The sequence below is a fragment of the Gossypium arboreum genome, chromosome 10, assembly GCF_025698485.1.
Source record: "Gossypium arboreum isolate Shixiya-1 chromosome 10, ASM2569848v2, whole genome shotgun sequence".
NCBI lineage: Eukaryota > Viridiplantae > Streptophyta > Magnoliopsida > Malvales > Malvaceae > Gossypium > Gossypium arboreum.
The window spans coordinates 3,611,297-3,631,624 of NC_069079.1; the positions used below are offsets into that span (position 1 = coordinate 3,611,297).

The 20,328-nt window shown below is 32.8% G+C and overlaps 3 protein-coding genes, 1 long non-coding RNA gene and 2 other non-coding genes across 6 annotated transcripts; 2 read left to right on the forward strand and 4 right to left on the reverse strand.

Annotated features, from left to right (window-relative positions):
* Nucleotides 1-235: 235 nt before the first annotated feature.
* Nucleotides 236-308, reverse strand: TRNAR-ACG (transfer RNA arginine (anticodon ACG)). Its single transcript has one exon. It is a non-coding gene; the product is annotated as a tRNA-Arg (tRNA).
* Nucleotides 309-1,910: 1,602 nt separating this feature from the next.
* LOC108486961 (DNA replication licensing factor MCM3-like) lies at nt 1,911-6,707 on the forward strand. The gene is made up of 16 exons (XM_017791129.2): nt 1,911-2,140; nt 2,236-2,333; nt 2,427-2,635; nt 2,883-3,013; nt 3,095-3,333; nt 3,423-3,659; nt 3,765-3,919; nt 4,005-4,213; nt 4,303-4,468; nt 4,543-4,745; nt 5,044-5,103; nt 5,181-5,270; nt 5,500-5,636; nt 5,836-5,910; nt 6,040-6,181; nt 6,387-6,707. Exons 1-16 carry the CDS (start codon nt 2,075-2,077, stop codon nt 6,444-6,446), a joined length of 2,277 nt encoding a protein of 758 aa, XP_017646618.1. The 5' UTR covers nt 1,911-2,074; the 3' UTR covers nt 6,447-6,707.
* A 3,037-nt stretch (nt 6,708-9,744) lies between these two features.
* On the reverse strand, nt 9,745-11,391 carry LOC128281713 (uncharacterized). Its single transcript, XR_008271976.1, has 2 exons — nt 11,174-11,391; nt 9,745-9,994 (listed from the first exon to the last, which is right to left on the reverse strand). It is a non-coding gene; the product is annotated as an uncharacterized LOC128281713 (long non-coding RNA).
* A 2,077-nt stretch (nt 11,392-13,468) lies between these two features.
* Nucleotides 13,469-13,541, forward strand: TRNAR-ACG (transfer RNA arginine (anticodon ACG)). The gene has a single exon. It is a non-coding gene; the product is annotated as a tRNA-Arg (tRNA).
* A 268-nt stretch (nt 13,542-13,809) lies between these two features.
* Nucleotides 13,810-16,121, reverse strand: LOC108487367 (urease accessory protein G). The gene is made up of 7 exons (XM_017791689.2): nt 15,899-16,121; nt 15,617-15,805; nt 15,151-15,211; nt 14,775-14,976; nt 14,573-14,694; nt 14,391-14,495; nt 13,810-14,212 (listed from the first exon to the last, which is right to left on the reverse strand). Exons 1-7 carry the CDS (start codon nt 15,982-15,984, stop codon nt 14,129-14,131), a joined length of 849 nt encoding a protein of 282 aa, XP_017647178.1. The 5' UTR covers nt 15,985-16,121; the 3' UTR covers nt 13,810-14,128.
* A 744-nt stretch (nt 16,122-16,865) lies between these two features.
* Nucleotides 16,866-19,031, reverse strand: LOC108488874 (cytochrome b561 domain-containing protein At4g18260-like). The gene is made up of 4 exons (XM_017793154.2): nt 18,492-19,031; nt 18,219-18,380; nt 17,683-17,831; nt 16,866-17,597 (listed from the first exon to the last, which is right to left on the reverse strand). Exons 1-4 carry the CDS (start codon nt 18,633-18,635, stop codon nt 17,231-17,233), a joined length of 822 nt encoding a protein of 273 aa, XP_017648643.1. The 5' UTR covers nt 18,636-19,031; the 3' UTR covers nt 16,866-17,230.
* Nucleotides 19,032-20,328: the final 1,297 nt, after the last annotated feature.

Sequence of the window (20,328 nt, forward strand, 5' to 3'; positions counted from 1 at the left end):
TAAAATTTATATAAAACATAAAAGACAAAAAAACAAAATTAAATATTATTTTCTATAAATAATAAGTTTTAGTAAATTTTCAATTAAACTCATTGATTAATGATCCAATCCAGTAAAAAATTAAATAATAGTGTACATAAATAAAATATGTTAGCATATAAAATCAGGTTGTACTTGTAACTTAATCTTCAGGGCTCAGGACCACCACAACTTAAGAAGTTGAAAATGTGAAGTTCGACTCCACTGGGGATCGAACCCAGAATCTCTGGTTCCGTAGACCAGCGCCTTATCCATTGGGCCATGAAGTCATGCGATTGGATTCTCATATTTAAATTAGTTGTTGATATATAAACCAAAGAGCGAAGGGGGTCTCGGATTAATTAAAGGACATGCAAAGTTGGAACAAGGCTTGTGTCATACAACAAATTTAGTCCTTATTGTTTGAAGTTGGTTCTCTGTGGATAGCGTAGATAAACACTTGTGTTTTAAAGGGTCGATATTTTCTGCCGGATCAACTAGCTGCCAATGGTAGTTGGAGTTGGAAAAAGCTAGTAGGAATACGAAGTGAGGCTCTTCATATCTTTCGATGAGCAAATCGGATGGGGCAAGGCACAGTATATTATGTCAGTAACGTTTGGAACCAAGGAATAGAATTATCGACGACACTGTTTGTACCCTAAAACATTCATTTATTACTTGGTTGGATACGAATGATCGATTGGGTGCTAAAGACAAATTATGAGCCTGGGGATTGAATTGCTATGCTGGCTGCGTGTTGTGCCAGATTGGGTAGGAAACTGAAGATCATTTATTTGTGGAGTGCTTTTACGCAAAGAGAGTTTGGAAAGGTGTCCTACAGTTATGTGGCCTTCAAAGGGAACCTGAAATCTGGGAATAGGAGCAGCGTTGGCCAATAACAAAGCTGAAAGGTAAAACTCTCTTTATGATCACTCTTAATTTGGCATGGAATGCCCGTTTATATTGGGTTTGGAATGAAAGAAACTACAGGTTTTTTTTAAGGTCAGTGGAGAAACGAATCTGGGTTGCTTGCAAAATTTAAGGAAGGTGTTAGAATTCATTTTCAAACACTAGAATGAATACAAAGGAATCTATAAAATATGGATCTTTGTATAACTTGGGAGATTAGGTGTTTGTTAACAAGTGGCATCATGAGAAACTACTTGAGAAGTACTCACTGATGGCTTTCCACCTCTTACTGTTCGGCTGGTGATTGGGTGGATCGCTATTAAGATAGACTATTCGCTTTTAACGCACTTATCTCTAAGAGGGACCATTGAGCATGACAACCTCATACTATCTCAACAATGGGAATGTTAGAGAAAGTACCACACTTGACTACAATTAATGTATAACCAACTTGTCACCGTATCAAGCACACATTCACCATCAACAATTGGCATAAGTGGACAAAGAACCCGTTGACATTTAATAATAGAGGGACTAATTTGATTCTTTTTAATAGTACAATAATAAATTTGGCCCATTTAATAATAGGACTAATTTAATCTAATACCTATCAGGGACTTCGTTTAAGTTGTTTGATTGACTTTTTTTTCTAAAAAAAACACCATTAGAATTTGGTTGACATGTAATTATTTTAAAGATTTCACAACAAAATTAATAATAATTAATAGTGTAACAATTTGGACTAGTTAAAAAATTATAAAATTACGAAACCTAAAATTTGTTAAATTAAAGTATATAGATTAAATCATAAAATTAATATAGTATAAGGATCAAAATCTGAATTCGACCAAAATGTAGATATTTTTGCTAAAAAAAAAAAAAAAGCCCGACTGAAACTGGATCAGTTTCCGTATACCAGGGCCTTACAAATTGGGCCATAGACTCATTATAAAAGGACTATCTATCCATGCTTAATTCCCGCCAAAGCAGTCATCTTCTCTCCTTTTCCCGCCAAAACCATTCTCACTTTCTAGTAGAATAGAAGAGAATTAAAACAAGACAAAAAAGAGGCCTTCATTTACAATAGCGTTTGGTGTTTTCTTCCAAAACTTACAGTGTAGAGTTCTGGCTGAAGGATAAAAGAAAAATGGAGTTGGGAGCTCAAGATTATGCTGATAGGAAGAAAGATATCAGCCAATTCTTGTCTCAGGATGTACTGTTAATTCATCCATTCTATGATATATATTCCTATGTGTTAATGTTAATTTACCCATGATTTTAATTTTTTTTTTGTAATTGATTGATCAGATTTACCAAGATGAAATCAAGGCTATGATAAATCACAAGCGCCGCCGCCTCATCGTCAACATTTCCGATCTCCACTCTTTCAACAACTTGGCTCCTAGGTTCTCTCTAATTTCTTTTCTTTTTTCCCTCTCTTTTGAGCTTTGATTGAATTAAAGCTCATTTGGGTTTCTGTTTATTGTTCTGGGTTTTAGGATTCTGAAGAATCCGAGTGAATTTATGCAACCATTTTGCGATGCGGTGACGGAAGCTGCTAAAGGTATCGACCCAAAGTACTTGAAAGAAGGAGAAACGCTTCATGTGGGATTTGAAGGCCCTTTTGTTTCTCGTCGCGTTACTCCCAGAGATCTTCTCTCTGAATTCATTGGCTCCATGGTATGCGTCGTGGGTATTGTCACCAAATGTAAGTTTCCCCCTCTTTTTTTTTATGTTTATAATTTGAAGTATAATAAATGGGTATCTGTTTGTTCATATAATGTGGTAAAAATTGAATTTGGGTTTTTGTAAAAAAAGTGGGTACTTGCTTGGAGCTTTGAAAAATCCCTAACGCTTTTGGGCACTTGTTCATACTGCAGAAATTGTTTATCAGTGTTTTTTCTGTGTTGTGGTCTTCTCTTTACGTATCTAACATGAACTTATCCTCCAATTAGGTTCTCTGGTAAGACCAAAGGTTGTTAAAAGTGTTCATTTTTGTCCTGCCACTGAGAACTTCACCATTCGGGAATATCGAGACATCACCTCCAATAATGGTTTGCCAACTGGATCTGTGTATCCTACTAGGGTAATTTTCCACTGATCAGACCTCCTAGTATTAGTATGGCTGTTGGATTAAGCATTGTCTCATGAGTAATATTATTTTCAGGATGAAAATGGCAACTTATTGGTGACTGAATATGGGTTGTGCCAATACAAAGATCACCAGACCTTGTCAATTCAAGAAGTTCCGGAGAATGCTGCACCTGGTCAGCTTCCTCGAACTGTGGATGTCATAGTTGAGGATGACCTGGTTGATTCATGCAAGCCTGGAGATCGTGTAGCTATCGTAGGGCTATATAAAGCTCTTCCAGGAAAAAGCAAGGGCAGCGTGAATGGTGTATTCAGGTATCTCTTATGCAGTGCATTTTTTAAATCTTCTTTTGTTCTTTGGTCTTTTTTCTGTCTACAGTTGCATGAGTAATTTTCTGTTGTAGGACTGTCCTCATAGCTAATAATGTCTCTCTGCTCAACAAAGAGGCCAATGCACCAATCTATAGTCCCGAGGACCTTAAGAATATTAAGAAGATAGCAGAAAGAGATGACACATTTGACCTGCTTGGTAATTCCCTTGCACCTTCCATATATGGGCATTCGTGGATAAAGAAAGCTGTGGTTTTACTCATGCTTGGTGGTGTGGAAAAGAATTTGAAGAACGGCACTCATTTACGAGGGTTAGTTCTACTCTAAGTGTCTGCGTCTTTGTTGTTAGATACAGCCTTTGTTAGACTTGCTATAATTTAGATCCTAAAATAAGCCAAATTCTTGCTATCTTCTAGGGACATTAACATGATGATGGTTGGAGATCCATCTGTTGCAAAATCCCAACTTTTAAGAGCAATCATGAACATTGCTCCCTTGGCCATTTCAACCACTGGTCGAGGTTCTTCTGGTGTTGGTTTGACTGCTGCTGTCACATCTGATCAAGAAACAGGTAAAGCACTTCAATTGATTCTGTCATTTTGGTTTAAAGTCTTGTTTTTGTTGATTTTGACTAAATTAAATATCTCTTTGATCAGGAGAAAGAAGACTGGAAGCAGGTGCAATGGTCCTTGGTGATAGAGGTGTTGTTTGCATTGATGAGTTTGACAAGATGAATGATCAAGATCGTGTTGCAATACATGAAGTCATGGAGCAGCAGACTGTAACTATTGCCAAAGCTGGTATCCATGCATCATTGAACGCTCGGTGCAGCGTAGTGGCTGCTGCCAATCCCATATATGGAACTGTAAGTTCAATTGGTTAGTAAGATGCAGATACACTCCACTAGCAAGGTGGTGAATTTTGAGTTTATACTAATTGTTGGTCAAAATGCAGTATGATCGTTCATTGACTCCAACAAAAAATATTGGACTTCCAGACTCTTTGCTTTCTCGTTTTGATTTACTCTTTATTGTATTGGATCAAATGGATGCTGATATTGATCGTCATATCTCTGAGCATGTCTTGAGAATGCACCGATTTCGCTCTCCTATTGATGGAGGTAAGACAAGGTGTTTCCTTATGGTGCTTATAGACTGGTTGGACATATACCTATTAAGGTAATTAATAATGTAGGCGAGGCAGCTCTTGATGGAAGTTCAAGATATGGAAGAGAAGATGAAGCTGATGCTGACTCATCTGTTTTTGTCAAGTATAACCGTATGTTACATGGGAGAAAAACAGAAAGAGGTCGGAAGCGTGATACTCTTACGATAAAGTTCCTCAAAAAGTATATCCATTATGCAAAACACAGGATTCAGCCTGAGCTGACTGATGAGGTTGTGACCATTCCTTTTCTTTTATTTTTATTTATCCAGTAATCTATTAATATTTTCCCACTGTTTAAATCGATGCTTTTTTTCTTCCCCTTTACTCTGTTTTAATCAATTCAAAATTTCTGCATGGTTATGCTGCAATATCTTCTCTAGAAGAAACCTCGATGACCTCTTTAACTTTTCTCCCCAACGATCATCAACTAACTTCTCTAGAAGAAACCTCGATGACCTCTTTAACTTTTCTCCCCAACGATCATCAACTAACTTATCCAGGGCTTACTCTAAAGTATCTCATCTGCAGGCTTCAGAACACATTGCTACAGCTTACGCAGAGCTCAGAAATGCCAGTTCAAATGCAAAGGTTTGCTTTTGTAATCAGCAAAGAAATACCTTGATATACTTACCTCGGTTATGCTAATACTGTCATTGGTTTTGTAGACTGGCGGAACCCTTCCAATCACAGCTAGAACCTTGGAAACCATAATTCGTCTATCAACTGCTCATGCAAAGTTGAAGTTAAGCAGAAAGGTATTTGGGATTCCTGACATGTTCCTAGTAGATTTGTTTCCCTAAACCTTATATTACTCTTTGAATATAATCTAATTCTTTGGGATCAACTGTGACCAAAATTGTTACAGAGATTTCATTTTTATGCCTTAAAATTGCATGTTTGGTCCTTGCTTGTTACTGCTTCATTATATTTCCTTTTTCATGCATTTTATTCATACTTCTGTTGCATGATGATTTATCATGGCAGGTTACAAAAGTTGATGTTGAAGCTGCTCTGAAAGTTCTAAATTTTGCAATTTATCATAAAGAATTGACAGAGATGGAGGATCGTGAACAAGAACGGCAAAGAGAAGAAGCAAGGACACACAGAGCGGATCGTCAAGGGTGAGCATGGGATATGCCTTCAAACAACTTGCGGATTTTAAGTGCCTATTGCTTATAATTTAAAAATAAATATTGCTTATAAACAATTGATTTGTCTTTATAATATAGATGCTTATCTTTCTATATAAACTTTATCAGAAAATTACTGAATGATCAAATTTGTTCTAATGTTTTTGACCTTCTCTTTTGCTTTAACTAGGCTAACGGCCACTGCTATGGAAGTAGATGATCCTCCAACGGCCCAACAGCCTACTGCCACTGGCTCTCTTGAAAGGTCTGAGTCCTAACAAACACTTCAATTACAAGTTTAGACATGGCTTTTTCTTTCAACAATATCTATAATCTATTGTTGCAGAAGTTCACTTTAAAATCTTTTTTCTATCTATTTGTTAATGAATTTCAGGATTGAAGCATTTAAAGCTATATTTGGTCAGCATATGCGTGTGAACCATAAGGATACCATATCTATTTCTGAAGTAGAGAATGTTGTCAATGCCGGAGCTGATGGCCATTACTCAAGGGCAGAGATTGTTACTATATTAGAGGTAATATTGGTATATGGATTGTTGGATAGGAATAAAGTTTTCATTTTCTTGAAGATGAATGTCCCTGTTTTTCCTCCATTTTGGTATAACATTTTGAATCTCATATCCACTTGCGGTTAACATGACAAACTTACATATTTTTCAGTTCCAGCTACTAAATTTAAGAATGCTATGAACTAACAGTCAGTACTTTCACAATTGCCAGAAACTGCAAGATGATAATATATTGATGATAGCCGGTGAAACAGTGCATATGATAGTATGAGATGTAAGGAAAGACCTGGATGGTTTCTTTCATGCAATCACTTTACAGCATTGTGGGATTGGGGATGGATCTGTTGGCATGGAATTCTTGGTTTGTACAGCTCAATGATTTATCCTAAAATTGTCTTAAAAGTGACTGTTGGCTGTACTCTGTAGTAGATGAAAGGTGAACTGGGGATGGATCCCCTCTTGCTCTGCAAGTGAAGATGCAAAAATTTGGATGACATGATAATTCACTAATGCTTTAATTATTTACTTGTAAGCTATTGTGTTTTTGGACTTTATGTTTTCAATGGTTAATATGCTGTGGATCTAATTCTAAGCATCTGCACCCTGAATTCCTTGTTTTTGTAGTATTATACAAGGTAAGCAAACACCAAAGATACACTACAAATCAAGATTTTATTAACATTATAATTACTTGAAAAGAAGAATAAAAATTTCAGTCTCCATCCACAATACCAGTTGCTTGGAATAATAATAAACTCAAATAAACCAACAGGACAAATCTTGAGAAAGAGAAATTAAAAAGGGTTTAGACCATATTCGCCAAGGAATCAAAAGATAGATACAAAGGAATGAACTTCAAAAGAACCATGCAGCCATAGAAGCTAAGGCAGCTACTGCAGCTGGAAAACCTAGAGCTGCTCCTGCACTTTCCATTGGAGATGGTGCGATGGCCCCTTGATCTTCCCTCAAAGCTGTGGCTCCATTGGTGAAAACGGCAAGAACCGTAACGTAGGCAATCAAAATCATGGTCATTTTGCTACCCTTCATTGTTCTAAGCAACAGCTGAGTAAAGCACTCTTAAAAGATATCAAAGTGAGAGATGCTATTGAAGTTGTGTGCTTTTGAGCTTGACTTTGGATTGTAGAGATTTCAAATGTTTTTATAAGGGAAGGATTATGCTACTAATCATGTATTTGCCAGCTTCTTTTTGTTGGTTTTAACCACTAACCAAATCATTTTAAGGCATTTGTGTGTTGTCTGCTAATTGTTTTTTGCCTCTCACTCTCTTGTAAACTCTACACCAGCCTGGACTGACTATATAAAATATAAAGCTAGATTAATTATACATTGTTTACAATCATAGGTTATTTTCAACATAAAATAATTGGGTTTTGGTGGAATAATTGATGGAAACTTTATCTTGATATATTGTGACTATTATATTATATCTTTGTAGCCTTTCAATAGCTATTAATCTCCCTTAATGAATGTCAAAAAACTTTAATTCAGTATAAAAAATGGAACATCATGTTAGAGAATCACCTTGAAGATTCTTTACAATTATAGGTACACATTTGTATAGGAACCTTAAGGAATAAATTAACATACAAGCAACGTGGTTAGTAGACTAAATGTAATGACCCAAAATTTACGAGCACCGGAAAAGTGAGTTATAAGGTTTTCGCCTTAGTGCAATAAGTTCGAAAATACTTATTCGAAATATTTATGAGTTTAGTAGCATGTCTAATTAGGTTTTAATTAAGTGAATTTAGCTTAATTTAGAGAAATTAGTAAAAGAACTAAATTGAATAAGGGTAAAAGTTTAATTTTAAAGTAATAGAAAATAAAAGGATTAAAATGGTAATTAAACCATTTACAAAAGATTAGGCGCCATATGCATTAAAAAATCTAAGATTTTATTATTATTATTATTAATTATTATTATTATTATTATTATTATTATTATTATTATTATTAAGTTAAAGATATTTATTAATTAAATAATTAATTTATGAAATTTTTGTTTGACAAACAAATTGAATAATGAAAATTGTAATAAAAATATTGGTACATTTGTAATAAATAGATACATGTACACTTGTAATAAAATAATTAAGTTACTTAATATTAAAGTAAAAGATATTTGTTAATTAAATAATTAAATTATTAAATACTTGTGTAAAAATAAAAATACAAATAAAATAAATAGTGACAAATGTATGGTATTGATGGTATACACTTACGTGAATATAATTAAATGTTTAATAGATATTTAAAATAAATATATTATAATATATGTTAATTAAATAAATAAAGTAAATAAAAGAATAAAAGAATGAAATAAAAGAAACAAACAGAATAAGAAACAGAGAGCATTCTAAAAACAGGGAAGAAAAGGAAAGAAAAGAAAAGGAAAGAAAAGAAAAGAGAAAATTGGGATTTTCTTAAATTTGATGTTTTAGAAGTCTTAAAATAAGGTTTTGATGAAATTAATTTGATAGTTTGAAAGTTTAAAAGCTTTTAAACAAAGTTCATGTTGAAGAAAAAGAAAAATTAGGGATTTAATTGAATGAATTTTAAGTTAGAAATTGAAAAAGGGATTAAATTGTAAAAGAAGTTATAAGTTTTGTGTTTTAGGAAATTAAATTCAAAGAAATTTTAAATTAGGGTTTTATAATGAACATTAGATTGTTAGGGTGAACATGGAAGGAAATTGAATAGAAATGAAGTATAAATTAAGTTAAACAAATAAAAGAGTTAATTAGGATTAAATGAGAATTAGGGAATAAATTGAATAAAATTCAATTAATTATTAAATTAATGCTGTAATTATTAATGTAAATTGTTATTATTATTTTTTTCGTAGCTATCAAGGAAAATGAGGCATCGGCATTGTAACGCCCCCACGCCCGAAACCATCACCGGAGTCAAGCTTGAGGTGTTACTAAACTTATCTTACCTTTTAAACAACTCTAAATCACTTATTTTAATTTTCGGAATAAACTGTTTTTCTGCGTCATGGTTACTTAAAAATTCATTTCTCGAGTTTCAAAACTCGAAATTAAGATCCGTAAATTTTTCATGAAACTAGACTCATATATATATCTACTAATTTTTTTCTAGAATTTTTGACTTAGCCAATTAGTACAGTTTATTAGTTAAAGTTTCCCCTGTTTCAAAACTCGACTGCACTGACCTCTTCTTACTACGAACCATTTTTCTTCCTGTACAAAATTCATATGACTAAGTCGTTTGTTTCTATCAAAACTAGATTCAACAAGCATTCTAACCATATAAATTATACCTTCTAATTAGTTTTGTACAATTTATGGTGAATTTCCAAAGTTGTAATAGGGGATCCAGAAATCGCTCTGACCCTGTTTCACTAAAACTCAGATATATCATAAAATATAATACTTTTACCTGTTTTTCTTATTCCATAAGAAAATATACATAATAAGCTTTAATTTCATATATTATTCATCTTCAAACTATGTTTCTACAATTTTAGTGATTTTTCAAAGTTACATCATTTCTGTTACTTGAATATGTTTTAGGTTACTTTCACATTTTCATAATTTTCATGTGATAATCATCATTCAATCATACATATTAATAAACATGTATATCATCAGCTATTTTCTTAGCTAATCACTAGCAAGTATTTACACATCATTCATTATTCATATTATACCAAAAGTAGCTAAGTTTCTATACATGCCATACCTAAAACAAAACGCCTAGTTATACCGAGTTATTTCTTTGATAGTGTGATCGGCCTCCGACATTTCCTTCGATCCTCGAGTGACTAGATAAGTACTATAAGAAGAAGAAAATAAAGAGATTAAGCACTAGGCTTAGTAAGCTTACAAGCAAATAAATCACAACATTCAACATAATGGATAATTATGCATAATATCATCTAACATCATAAATTTCTTTACTTCTCAATTTCTATCTTCTTCTTTATTCCCTTACTTTCTTTCTTACGACCTTTCCTTTTCATAAGTATAATCTACTTTTCCTTTGCTGTTAATTCACTGTAATTTAACTCAGATCCTGACCCGTTGAACCACTCGGAATACTAAGGATACTAGGGTCGCTCTGCTCATCAATATCCGCCAATGCCATGTCTTTGACATAGACTTACATGAATTATTCCTGTCTCCAATGCCATATATAATATGGACTTACATGGCTCAATCCTGTCTCCAAAGCCATATTTCTAATATGGACTTACATGGCTCATTTCTGTTCATCTGTCAACCCTAATATCCCAACATTCCTAGGGTTCAACCGGCTTTCTAACACTTTTCCTCCGTCACTTCACCTTAAATTCGACTTTAAATATTTTCATAACATAATATATAAATGCTGGAAATTGACAATAATAATGTAAAATAAAAGAATATTGCATTTATTTACTGTAAACTTACTTTGATACAAAATGTGACTAAACCTTACAATTTAGTCCTTTACTTTTTCTTTTCCTCGTTCTTCTTTGGATTCTTGATCTATAATATAAAATATTTCCACTCATTAGCATTTATTTGATTTCTATTTCACTTCACAATTTATGCTGTTCAAAATTCGAAATTGCACTTTTACCCCAAAATTTACAGTTTTTACAATTTAGTCCCTGCTCAATTCACCCATCAATTGAACTAATTTTTTCTAAATTAACACTTTTATTTTATCATTATAAACTATTTCACAGCCTTTGATATTCTGAATTTCAACACCAACATCTAATTCACAATTTTGCTCACAATTAGGTCCTAAATACCATTTTCTATCAAAATGACTTAATAAAACAACCTTAATATGAAATTAGAACTTCAATTTCATAATAATTCATCATAAAATACCCTTACTCAGCCAGGGTAACTTCCAATTTCACCCACCAAATCAAAAACTAATGAATTAGATAATTGGACCTAATTGTAAAAGTCACAAAAACATAAAAAATTACTAAGAAATAGTAAAAATTGAACTTACATGGTGCAAAAAAATGAAAAACCAGCATAGGAGACCTGCTACGGCGTTTCTGGCTGAGAAAGATGAAGAAATGTCTAGATTTTCAATTACATCATTTTTTTAACTATTAACTTTTATGCTAATTCCAATTTTGTCCCTTGTTCACATTGTTTTCTTGCTTATTTCATACCCAAACCGTCCAGCCATTAACCTTTGGGTCTAATTGCTCTTTAAATCCATCTTTTTAAATACTTAAGCTATTTACTCACAATTTAACAAATTTTGAGCTATTTTCAATTTAGTCCTTTTTAATTAATTAGCTATCCAAACATCAAAATTTTCTAACGAAACTTTAATACTAACTCAATGACACTTCATAAATATTTATAAAAATATTTATAGCTCGATTTTCAAATTCGAGGTCTCGATACCTTGTTTTTGACCCGTCTGACCTAATAAATTATTTTAATTCACTAATTTCACCATTTCACAAATTCTTCTAAATTCTTACTTGACTCATAAATATTAAGTTACTATCTTGTTCAATCTTATTTGTCCGATTTAGTGATCTCAAATCACCATTTTTGACACCACTGAAAATTAGGCCGTGACATTCTACCTCGGATTTGTGGTTTCGCAACCACTGTTCCGTTTAGGCCCTATTTCGGGATGTTACAGGCATCCAAAGGAAAAGAAAAGATCGTTGAGGAGTAAATTCGTATTTCGGGTTTGTATTACTATAACTCAAACTATTTATTAAATGTATATTAAATTTATAGTTATGGAATAATTAAGATAAGGTAAGTATTATATTTAAATTTAAATATAAGTATGTGTGAAAATTAATTTGTATATGAATTAAGATAATAGATATTTGAATTGATTGAGTATTGAAAATTTTTGTGTAAATGAAATTGAAATAAGAAAAAGTAAAATAATACCCTATTAACTTGTCGGACTAGATTTGATACAAATGGCATGCCATTGGATTTGTGATGTGATGAGGAGATTGTAGTTCGGCTGATAAGATGTTTCTGTTATTGTATACTTCGGTTTATCCGAAGAGGCACTTAATGCCTTACTGGTGTGTTATGGAGGATTTATAAAATTCTGGGTGTGTTTGGGTTGGACATTCTGGTGTGTTTGGGTGGAATCCGTGTATCTGTCAGAGTCCGAGCCTTGTTAATAGGGTAAATAATTGAAATGAAATTTTGAAAATGAGATTATTTGTTTTAGCACTATTGAAAAGTACGAGAAATAATGTATGAACTAAATTATGAATTGAGTTGGTATGAGAAAAATGAATTATGAATTTAAGATTTATGAAGTAAAATAATTATATATAAAAGTTGTCTAAATAATTATAAAATTTATGGTTGATATTTGTAATTTATTAATGTTAAATAGTCTTGATTTATAGTACTATCACTGAGTATGAAATACTCAACATGTCGATTGTTTCCGTGTGCAGGTCTTTAGAGTTTCGGATCCGGTCTAGCATCCAAAACAAACCCGACTCAACAAAAAGATTTTGATGATGTATTTCTTCCTTTGGTTAAGTGGCATGTACTAGGTAGTTGCATATAAATTATATGTATACATTAAGTTAAATGATTTTGGTTGTATATAAATGATTATAATGTTTTGGATTATGAATATGATATAAAGTTATGAAATGGTAGAATTGATATTAAATAATTGAAATGAAATAAATATTATTAATTATACATATATACTAACATGTTATATTGTTTAAACTAAGGTATTAAATTATTATTTTGATATAAATTGAATGTAATTGAGTATACTTAATCATTGGTTGGAGTATTGCTATTGGTTTGTTTTTGAGTTTAAAGTTTGCAGGGGGTTTTATGTAAAAATAAGCAGAAATGATGTCGAAATTTAAAAAAAAAAATTCCGGAGAATTTGAACAAGTTCCGTTTCACTTTTAAATTTATGTTTTGGCTTCGAGCGTCTATTATTAGGACTTAACTATTATATTGTACTATGAATATTATTATTTATTTATGAATTATTTTATAAGTTGTCTGATTTGTCTGGTAATGTCTCGTAACTCTATTCCGACGACGGTTTGGGGTTAAGAGGATGTTACACTAAACGTATAAAATATGTTAAGTTGGTTATGGGTTTAGTTAGCATTTTCATTGTAATTTTCTTGCCTTTTGGGCTGTACATTACACTTCTACATACAAGTGCCATTAGTAGCATTAGCTGTCATTGTTTTCTTCTGGACGTATGTGTTGCATTAATGTTGACACTGATTTACAACTTTTTTGTCAGAAAACATCAGAGAGTGACTCCGTGGCCCAATGGATAAGGCGCTGGTCTACGGAACCAGAGATTCTGGGTTCGACCCCCAGCGGAGTCGAGTCTTTTAATTTAAGTTTTTGCACCGTGTTGACTGCATAAAAGGTAATTATGGTATATAGTAGCTGAATTTGGCTTCAATGTTTAAGTTGGTATTTGTATTCTTTTTTCTCCAGTTAAATACTTATGTTTTTTCTTTTACTAGGACACATATGTCATATGTTTTTTTTTTTTTTTGTTAGGACACACATGTCAAACATTCATTCGGGCCACAGTGAAATTTGGTTTGAGTATTAAATTGAACATTAAAATCAAATGGAATTATCAAATTGAGACAAAAACATTCAAGTACCAAATTGAATATTGAAATCAAACTCAAGTACCAAATGTTAAATTAACCCTTGCCTAAAACATATGTCCTCAACAGGGTAAAACTCAGAATTTCTAACATATGTTCTCAACAGGCACAATATGAGTTTAACTACTCCTTCAAAGTTCAGAGATACTTATTTCAGTGTTTTCAGTTCAGAGGACTAGGGACTGGCAAAGTTTGCATTAACAAAAGGGAATTTATTGATAGTAGAACCATAGAATATAACTTGAAATACAAACTATGAAGGTATTCCACAGGTTCTTCAAATGAAAAGTTCATTTCCGCTTCTTCCCGGTCGCGGCTTCCCATGCTTGTAATACGTGGTTTACTATTTCCTCCACGCCTTGCCCGTGCTTCACCTTTGAATGTATAATTTACACAATCAAAGAAGGGTTTGGAACGATGATATAAGTTTCAAAATATTAAATATCATAAAAATTGTGTTGATATGTGCACTAATTGATGCAACAAATGAGGCTAATACCAATGGTTTTATTTCAGTATATGGTGAAGGATGCAGTCAAGTACTCAACCAACCTGAGCAAATACGAAGGGTCCTCCATCACGCATACGAAGCGCATCGCATTCCATGACTCCCAAGTCAGCTCCAACCGCAGGTGCAAGGTCTGTCTTGTTTATCACCTGTTAGAATTCCCGATGTTACAAAAATCAAGTACATTCAAAACAACGGAACGGCACAATAAACAAAAATCAAATACCAGGAGATCAGCTTGGGTTATGCCAGGGCCACCTTTCCTAGGGATCTTATCACCACCAGATACATCTATTATATAGATAATATAATCAGCGAGTTCTCTGCTGAAGTTGGCAGCTAAATTATCTGCATCCATAGAAGTTCACATAAATAATCGGTAAGTAATATTCTTGTGCCAAATCAGTTCAAGAGAACATTGTACATACCTCCCCCGGATTCGCAAAGAAGTATATCTGTTTTATACAAGTTAGAAAGCTCCTCGAGAGGGCCGAGATTGATGCTGATGTCTTCACGTATGGCAGCATGTGGGCAGCCTCCCGTTTCTACAGCACGTATCCTTTCCGCAGGAAGTGCCTGGTGTTTCACCAAGAACTCACCATCCTCCTTCGTGAATATGTCATTTGTCACCTAAATGCATCATTTGAGTTTGGTTTAGCCAATCAACCACAACTTCATAAAGACTGACCATGGTGGCACAGCTGAATCTATTATTCTCACAGTCTACATAACATTCATAAAAGTGTTAAGGTAAACACTCAAATGGTAGGCTGATAGCTTGAGTAGAAGATGCATGATACTTACAGCGGCAAGACTGTACTTATGCCGCAGGAACGTGCACAGTGCCAGCATTAAAGCTGTTTTCCTGTATGGCATAAAGCAACATTAAATCAGATACCATCTCTTAGGATGTTTTAGGATATCACCAAGAATTGCATTTTAGTCATACAAATAAAGTAGGGAAAAACAATGATAGAACACAAAAACCTTGTAAAGGAAATAAAAAAAATAAAAAATAAAAATTCAGGGGCTTGGAGAGTAAACTACTCAATTATCAGTGTAAGGTGGTTACTGGATTCTACACTCCACTAATTCAGGTACAATAAAGCATCATCTTTGTTGAAAATTCTTATAAAATTTACCATTTTTAATCTTTTATAAGCAAAGAAATAACAGACTGTATTATGCAGAGCAAGTGAAAAACCAAGTTAATTGTTGATACTAGATACTGAGAGGGAAAAAAAATGGAAGGAAAATAAAAAGGAAATACCCAGTACCAACAGGGCCACCAATCCCAACAGTGAAAGCCCTCTCATTCAAATCCCTGTTGACAAGCGGTGGGGCTCTTCTGCTGAAGTATCCAGGTGAGTAAATGGGTTCATGTGAGTGAGGCGCTAGGCCATCATGGCTATGGTAAACCTTCCCATCAGCTCCTACCCATGATGATTTTGTTGATTTACTGTTGCATGCCAAAAACATATAATTAAAAAACCAAATCAGCAAAAAGTCACAATCCATTAAAACTGCAAAACTTAAATGAGAATACACTTACTCATGGTCATGATGGTGGTGGTGGTGGTGATGGTCATGGTCATGGTCATGGTCATGGCCATGGCCATGGTGATCATTGGAAGCCATTTGACTATTGTCTGAAAAGGGTTTTACTGTGGGAGATAGTCTTTGGGTAATTGGGTTGTTTGTGTTCAAAAGGAACTGGAGGAGAGTAAGTGAGGGCCGTGGTTGTTGGATTGGATTAGGAAGTAATCTCAACTGTCAAATTCTATATCAAGTCCCTGCCCTATACATTTTTGTTGCATTTAATCCTTGCACTATAATTGGGTCATTGCCAATCATGTATTTTTTTTTTTCAAAATGTGTATTTTTAGTTTTATGACCAGCTTTTTTTTTTGGTTGTATGTGATCACGTAACATATACACTTGATATTTTGTACGGTTGGATAAATTTTTGTACATTTTAAAATATATATGCCACAACACCGTATCTTTAAAAAAGTCTCAAAAAATTATTTGACAGAATTGAGAAAAAAGAAAAGTGCCTTAACATTAAAAATACACATTTTGAAAAGTGAAAAATTAAAAATAAACAAAATATAGTAGATGGACTAAATAGGATAAAAGTGAATAGTACAAGGACTTTCTTAGAGTTTTACCAATCTTAATTGTAGTGATAGATGGAGATTATGACCTGGAAAGAGAGATTTGGCTGGGCTAACCTTTTTTTTTTGCACGAATTAATCAAAAGTGTTACTGATATCTTTGTTAGTTTAGGTCAAAATGCAATTCTTACAGATGATTATTGATTAATTTGGATCAAATTCTGATTTTTTCGAAAAATGATTTAATTTTTATATATATAATATTAGTTAATCCAAATTCTTAACGCGGCTAATTATTTCTAATAATTTTTTTGAAAAGATTGAATTATGTCATATTAAAGTATAGAAATTAAATTTTAAATTGTTTAACATAGTAGAAGGACGAAAATAAGAATTTGACCATTATCTTGTCTCCTACAACAACTTTTCAATATAAACTATAAAACAAGTTTACAAGCTTTTATTACATTTCTTCAAACATAATCACAATCTTTACATGCCAGTATCTCAATAATATCCTTCAATACAATTACCTAAAAACCCAAATTTTTATCCAAAAAAAAGGAAGAGATAAGTTATGGATCATACTCCACTTTTTAATACTCCATCAAAACTAGCATACTTGAAGGAGTTTTATGATATTTCTATCTATATCAGCATGAAAGGCATCAAAAAGTAGAGTATGAAACCTTTTTCACTACTTCATAAAAATCATGAAATTATATCAAACAAGTAAACAAATCAATAAAAAAAAAAAGAATCCAAAGTTAGTCAAACAAATTCCTAAGTGCATTACGCTTGGCAGTACAAGCCTTTTGGTTATCCCTTTGGGTGCTTACATTGATCTCTTGGTCTTGATCTGAAGCTGGAGCTGGCTGCTGCTGGGGATTATTATTATCATTGCCTAATATCAGCCCTTGTTTTTGTATATATTCCCATTTGTCTTGGAAGAGGTAAAAAAACGCAATGAAAATGATCTCAGCAGTGAAAAGTATAGTCCAAATACCAGTATTTCTTGATGTTTTCTTATGGTAAGCTTTTAAACCAGTGTAGATGTTAATAATCCCCATCATTGATGTTACTGTTCCAATAATCCAGTGTGTTAAGTACCATGTGTTTCTTCTTTTAGTTCCTCTGTGAGAAAAAGAAGATGGAGTTAATTAATGTAAGGAAAAATCGTGGAATCTTGAGTTTAATGATGATTAATATTATTAATAACCTTGGGGGCCTGAAAAACCCAATGAAGGTTTGCATCCAAATGGCAGCATAAAGGGCTAAACCCAATCTTTGGTGATGGTTACTGAATGAATTCTCGAAGTTTTTAATGGACATGACAGCTCCAACTGTTGCAAGAAGCACTGCAAGTATCTGCCATTTGGGAACATAAATTGTAATAATAATAAAAAAGGACACATGGTGATATGATTATATGGACAAATTATGGTGCATGGTCTCCCTTTTCTTGTTATTGAAGTCTTCATGATCAATATGATTTAAGTTGGCTTAGATCAGTTAATGGGGCCGTTTCAAGCAATTAAAAACTGTGGACAGCATCATTAAAGTGAAAGTGGGATTATAATATTTTATGAAAAATAAAGCATACAACCAGCTCTTTCTGATCTCATTTAGCACCCAAGTAAAGGTTCATGATCGAGATAAATATACACATAAACATATTCATATATGTATGCATGTATGTAGATTATATATAGATATAAATAATTTGCAGAAAAGGAAACAAGAAGAGAATAGTACCTGCAATATGGCATGGAGATAGAACAAAACTTTAACCCTTCTCCCAGCTTCTTCTTTGTTGGCCATTCTAACAGTAAGTATGCCTACAGGCATTAAGAATCCCATGGAACCCCATAGCAGAAGGCCATGAACAGCCATATAAGATATCATTTGAGAACTAAGCTGCAATAGATAACACAAATGCATGAACATATTCAGATATATTAACATTCAACAATTTTATTTTATTTTTTATAATTAAAACAAGGCTTTGGACCAGAAATTTTGGCATACCTTATGTGCATTTCCTTTAATGTTTTTGTGATTGGTGGATGCAGTAATCTCCCCATGGGATGAGCAGGAAACAAATGTTGAAAGAAGAAGACAGTGGAGTACAAGAATGGTGATGAAGGAGCTTAGCATGTGAGAAACTTGCATCTCTATCAGTATATTCAAAGCAATGGAAAGAAAAGAAGAAGTGGTTAAAAGACAACCCTTCTTTCCTTTTTGTTTCCTCTCAAAAGGTCTAAATTAGACTAGAGTTAATTTGAGAGGCCATTAAAGCACTCTAGAGAGGGCTGAAGAAGAGAGAAAAGCAGCGTGAATGTGTCAGCTCTTGAAGAAACTGCTTAACTTTATAAATCTTTTAGTATAAAGAAGCTAATGTGCTATGATTACTACTGAAAGACAAAACAAGGGGTGGTGCAAACCTACCATTCAGTATGGGGTAAAAGATTTGGAATTCGGATAAGCATATGGAAATTCTTGTTATATATATATATATATAACAATGAGGGGTCAAAGGCCACAGGATGGCCAAGATTTTAATGGATGGGAAGATGGAGAAGGGCGGTGTGTGTGTGAGTGGATTACACAGTTGATAAACAAAGCTTATGTAATACTAGATATTCATTACTCAATCATTTATATAATTCATTTGATATGGTGGTTGTGTAATTAATGGATTAATATTCTTTAATACAGAAATGTGTATGTCTAGAATTATAGCCACTTTTTTATAACAGGTATAAGTGTTTGCTTTCATTTTGAACATAATAATTGGTCGTTCAACATTAAAAATATAACAAAATTATTGCCAAAATTTAATTTAAATTTTAAAAATATTCTGAAAATTTTAAAAAAAAAGTTCTAATAAAAGGAACAAAATTTGTGTTAAGCTTTTAATCTCTAATTACTTAATAAAATTAAAAAGTAATATTTTATTTAAATTCTCTTAAAAGCTTTTCCTTAATCAATATGAAATTATTCATTTTGCATTATCAATATGAATAACCCGAAATCAGAATTTTTAATCTTTTCCACATAATTTGAAGGTAAGTTATACATATAAACCAATCTTTTTGTTAGGAAAAATGAGTGCAGGCTTGAGACTGTCGTCGTATAAGAAAAGCTATGTTGTAAAACATCTTTTCGCCAATTCCTCGACTACATAATGAGATTTAAATCTTTTGCAAAGTCATAGTAATCATTACCCATCGCACTATATTCAATGACCAAAGATAATTACATATTTGTTTGGGCAATCAGCATCACGTCATCTTCATTATCCTTTGCTCCATCTATGGTAGATTTTCACCCGAAACCCATTTTTTCCAGTAGCTGCTTTTCTCGTACCAGAACACAACGAAATAACATTATTTGTTAATGGATTTTTATGAGAAAGGGTGGTATTAAATTTCCATTAAATTTTTTTCAAAAACTATGATTATCTGTTGGAAAGGTTTCAGTGGCCGTTGTTGGCTTAGATGATTATGTTTTTTTTTGTCGGTGATGCATTGTGAATTAATATTGTCATTAGCTATTAATTAAAATTAGTTGCAAATTGATCGGTTTGATTCAAAAGAGAAAAATTATATACATTTCAACTCATCTATTCGAATTCTAGAATTTAATACATAAACAACCATAAAGGCTAAGACTCATAACCAACGTTCTTTGCTTAATATATTCTTTGAGAGTTGAATTTCACAAGTGGCTCTAACTCATCATGGGTTAGTTAACTCCGTTGTCTGGCATGAAGACTCATTCGAAAAATAAAAAAATTTGGGCAAAAATATAAATTCGATAAATAAGTTTAGATAAAAAATTAAAATTTATATAAAAAATAGAC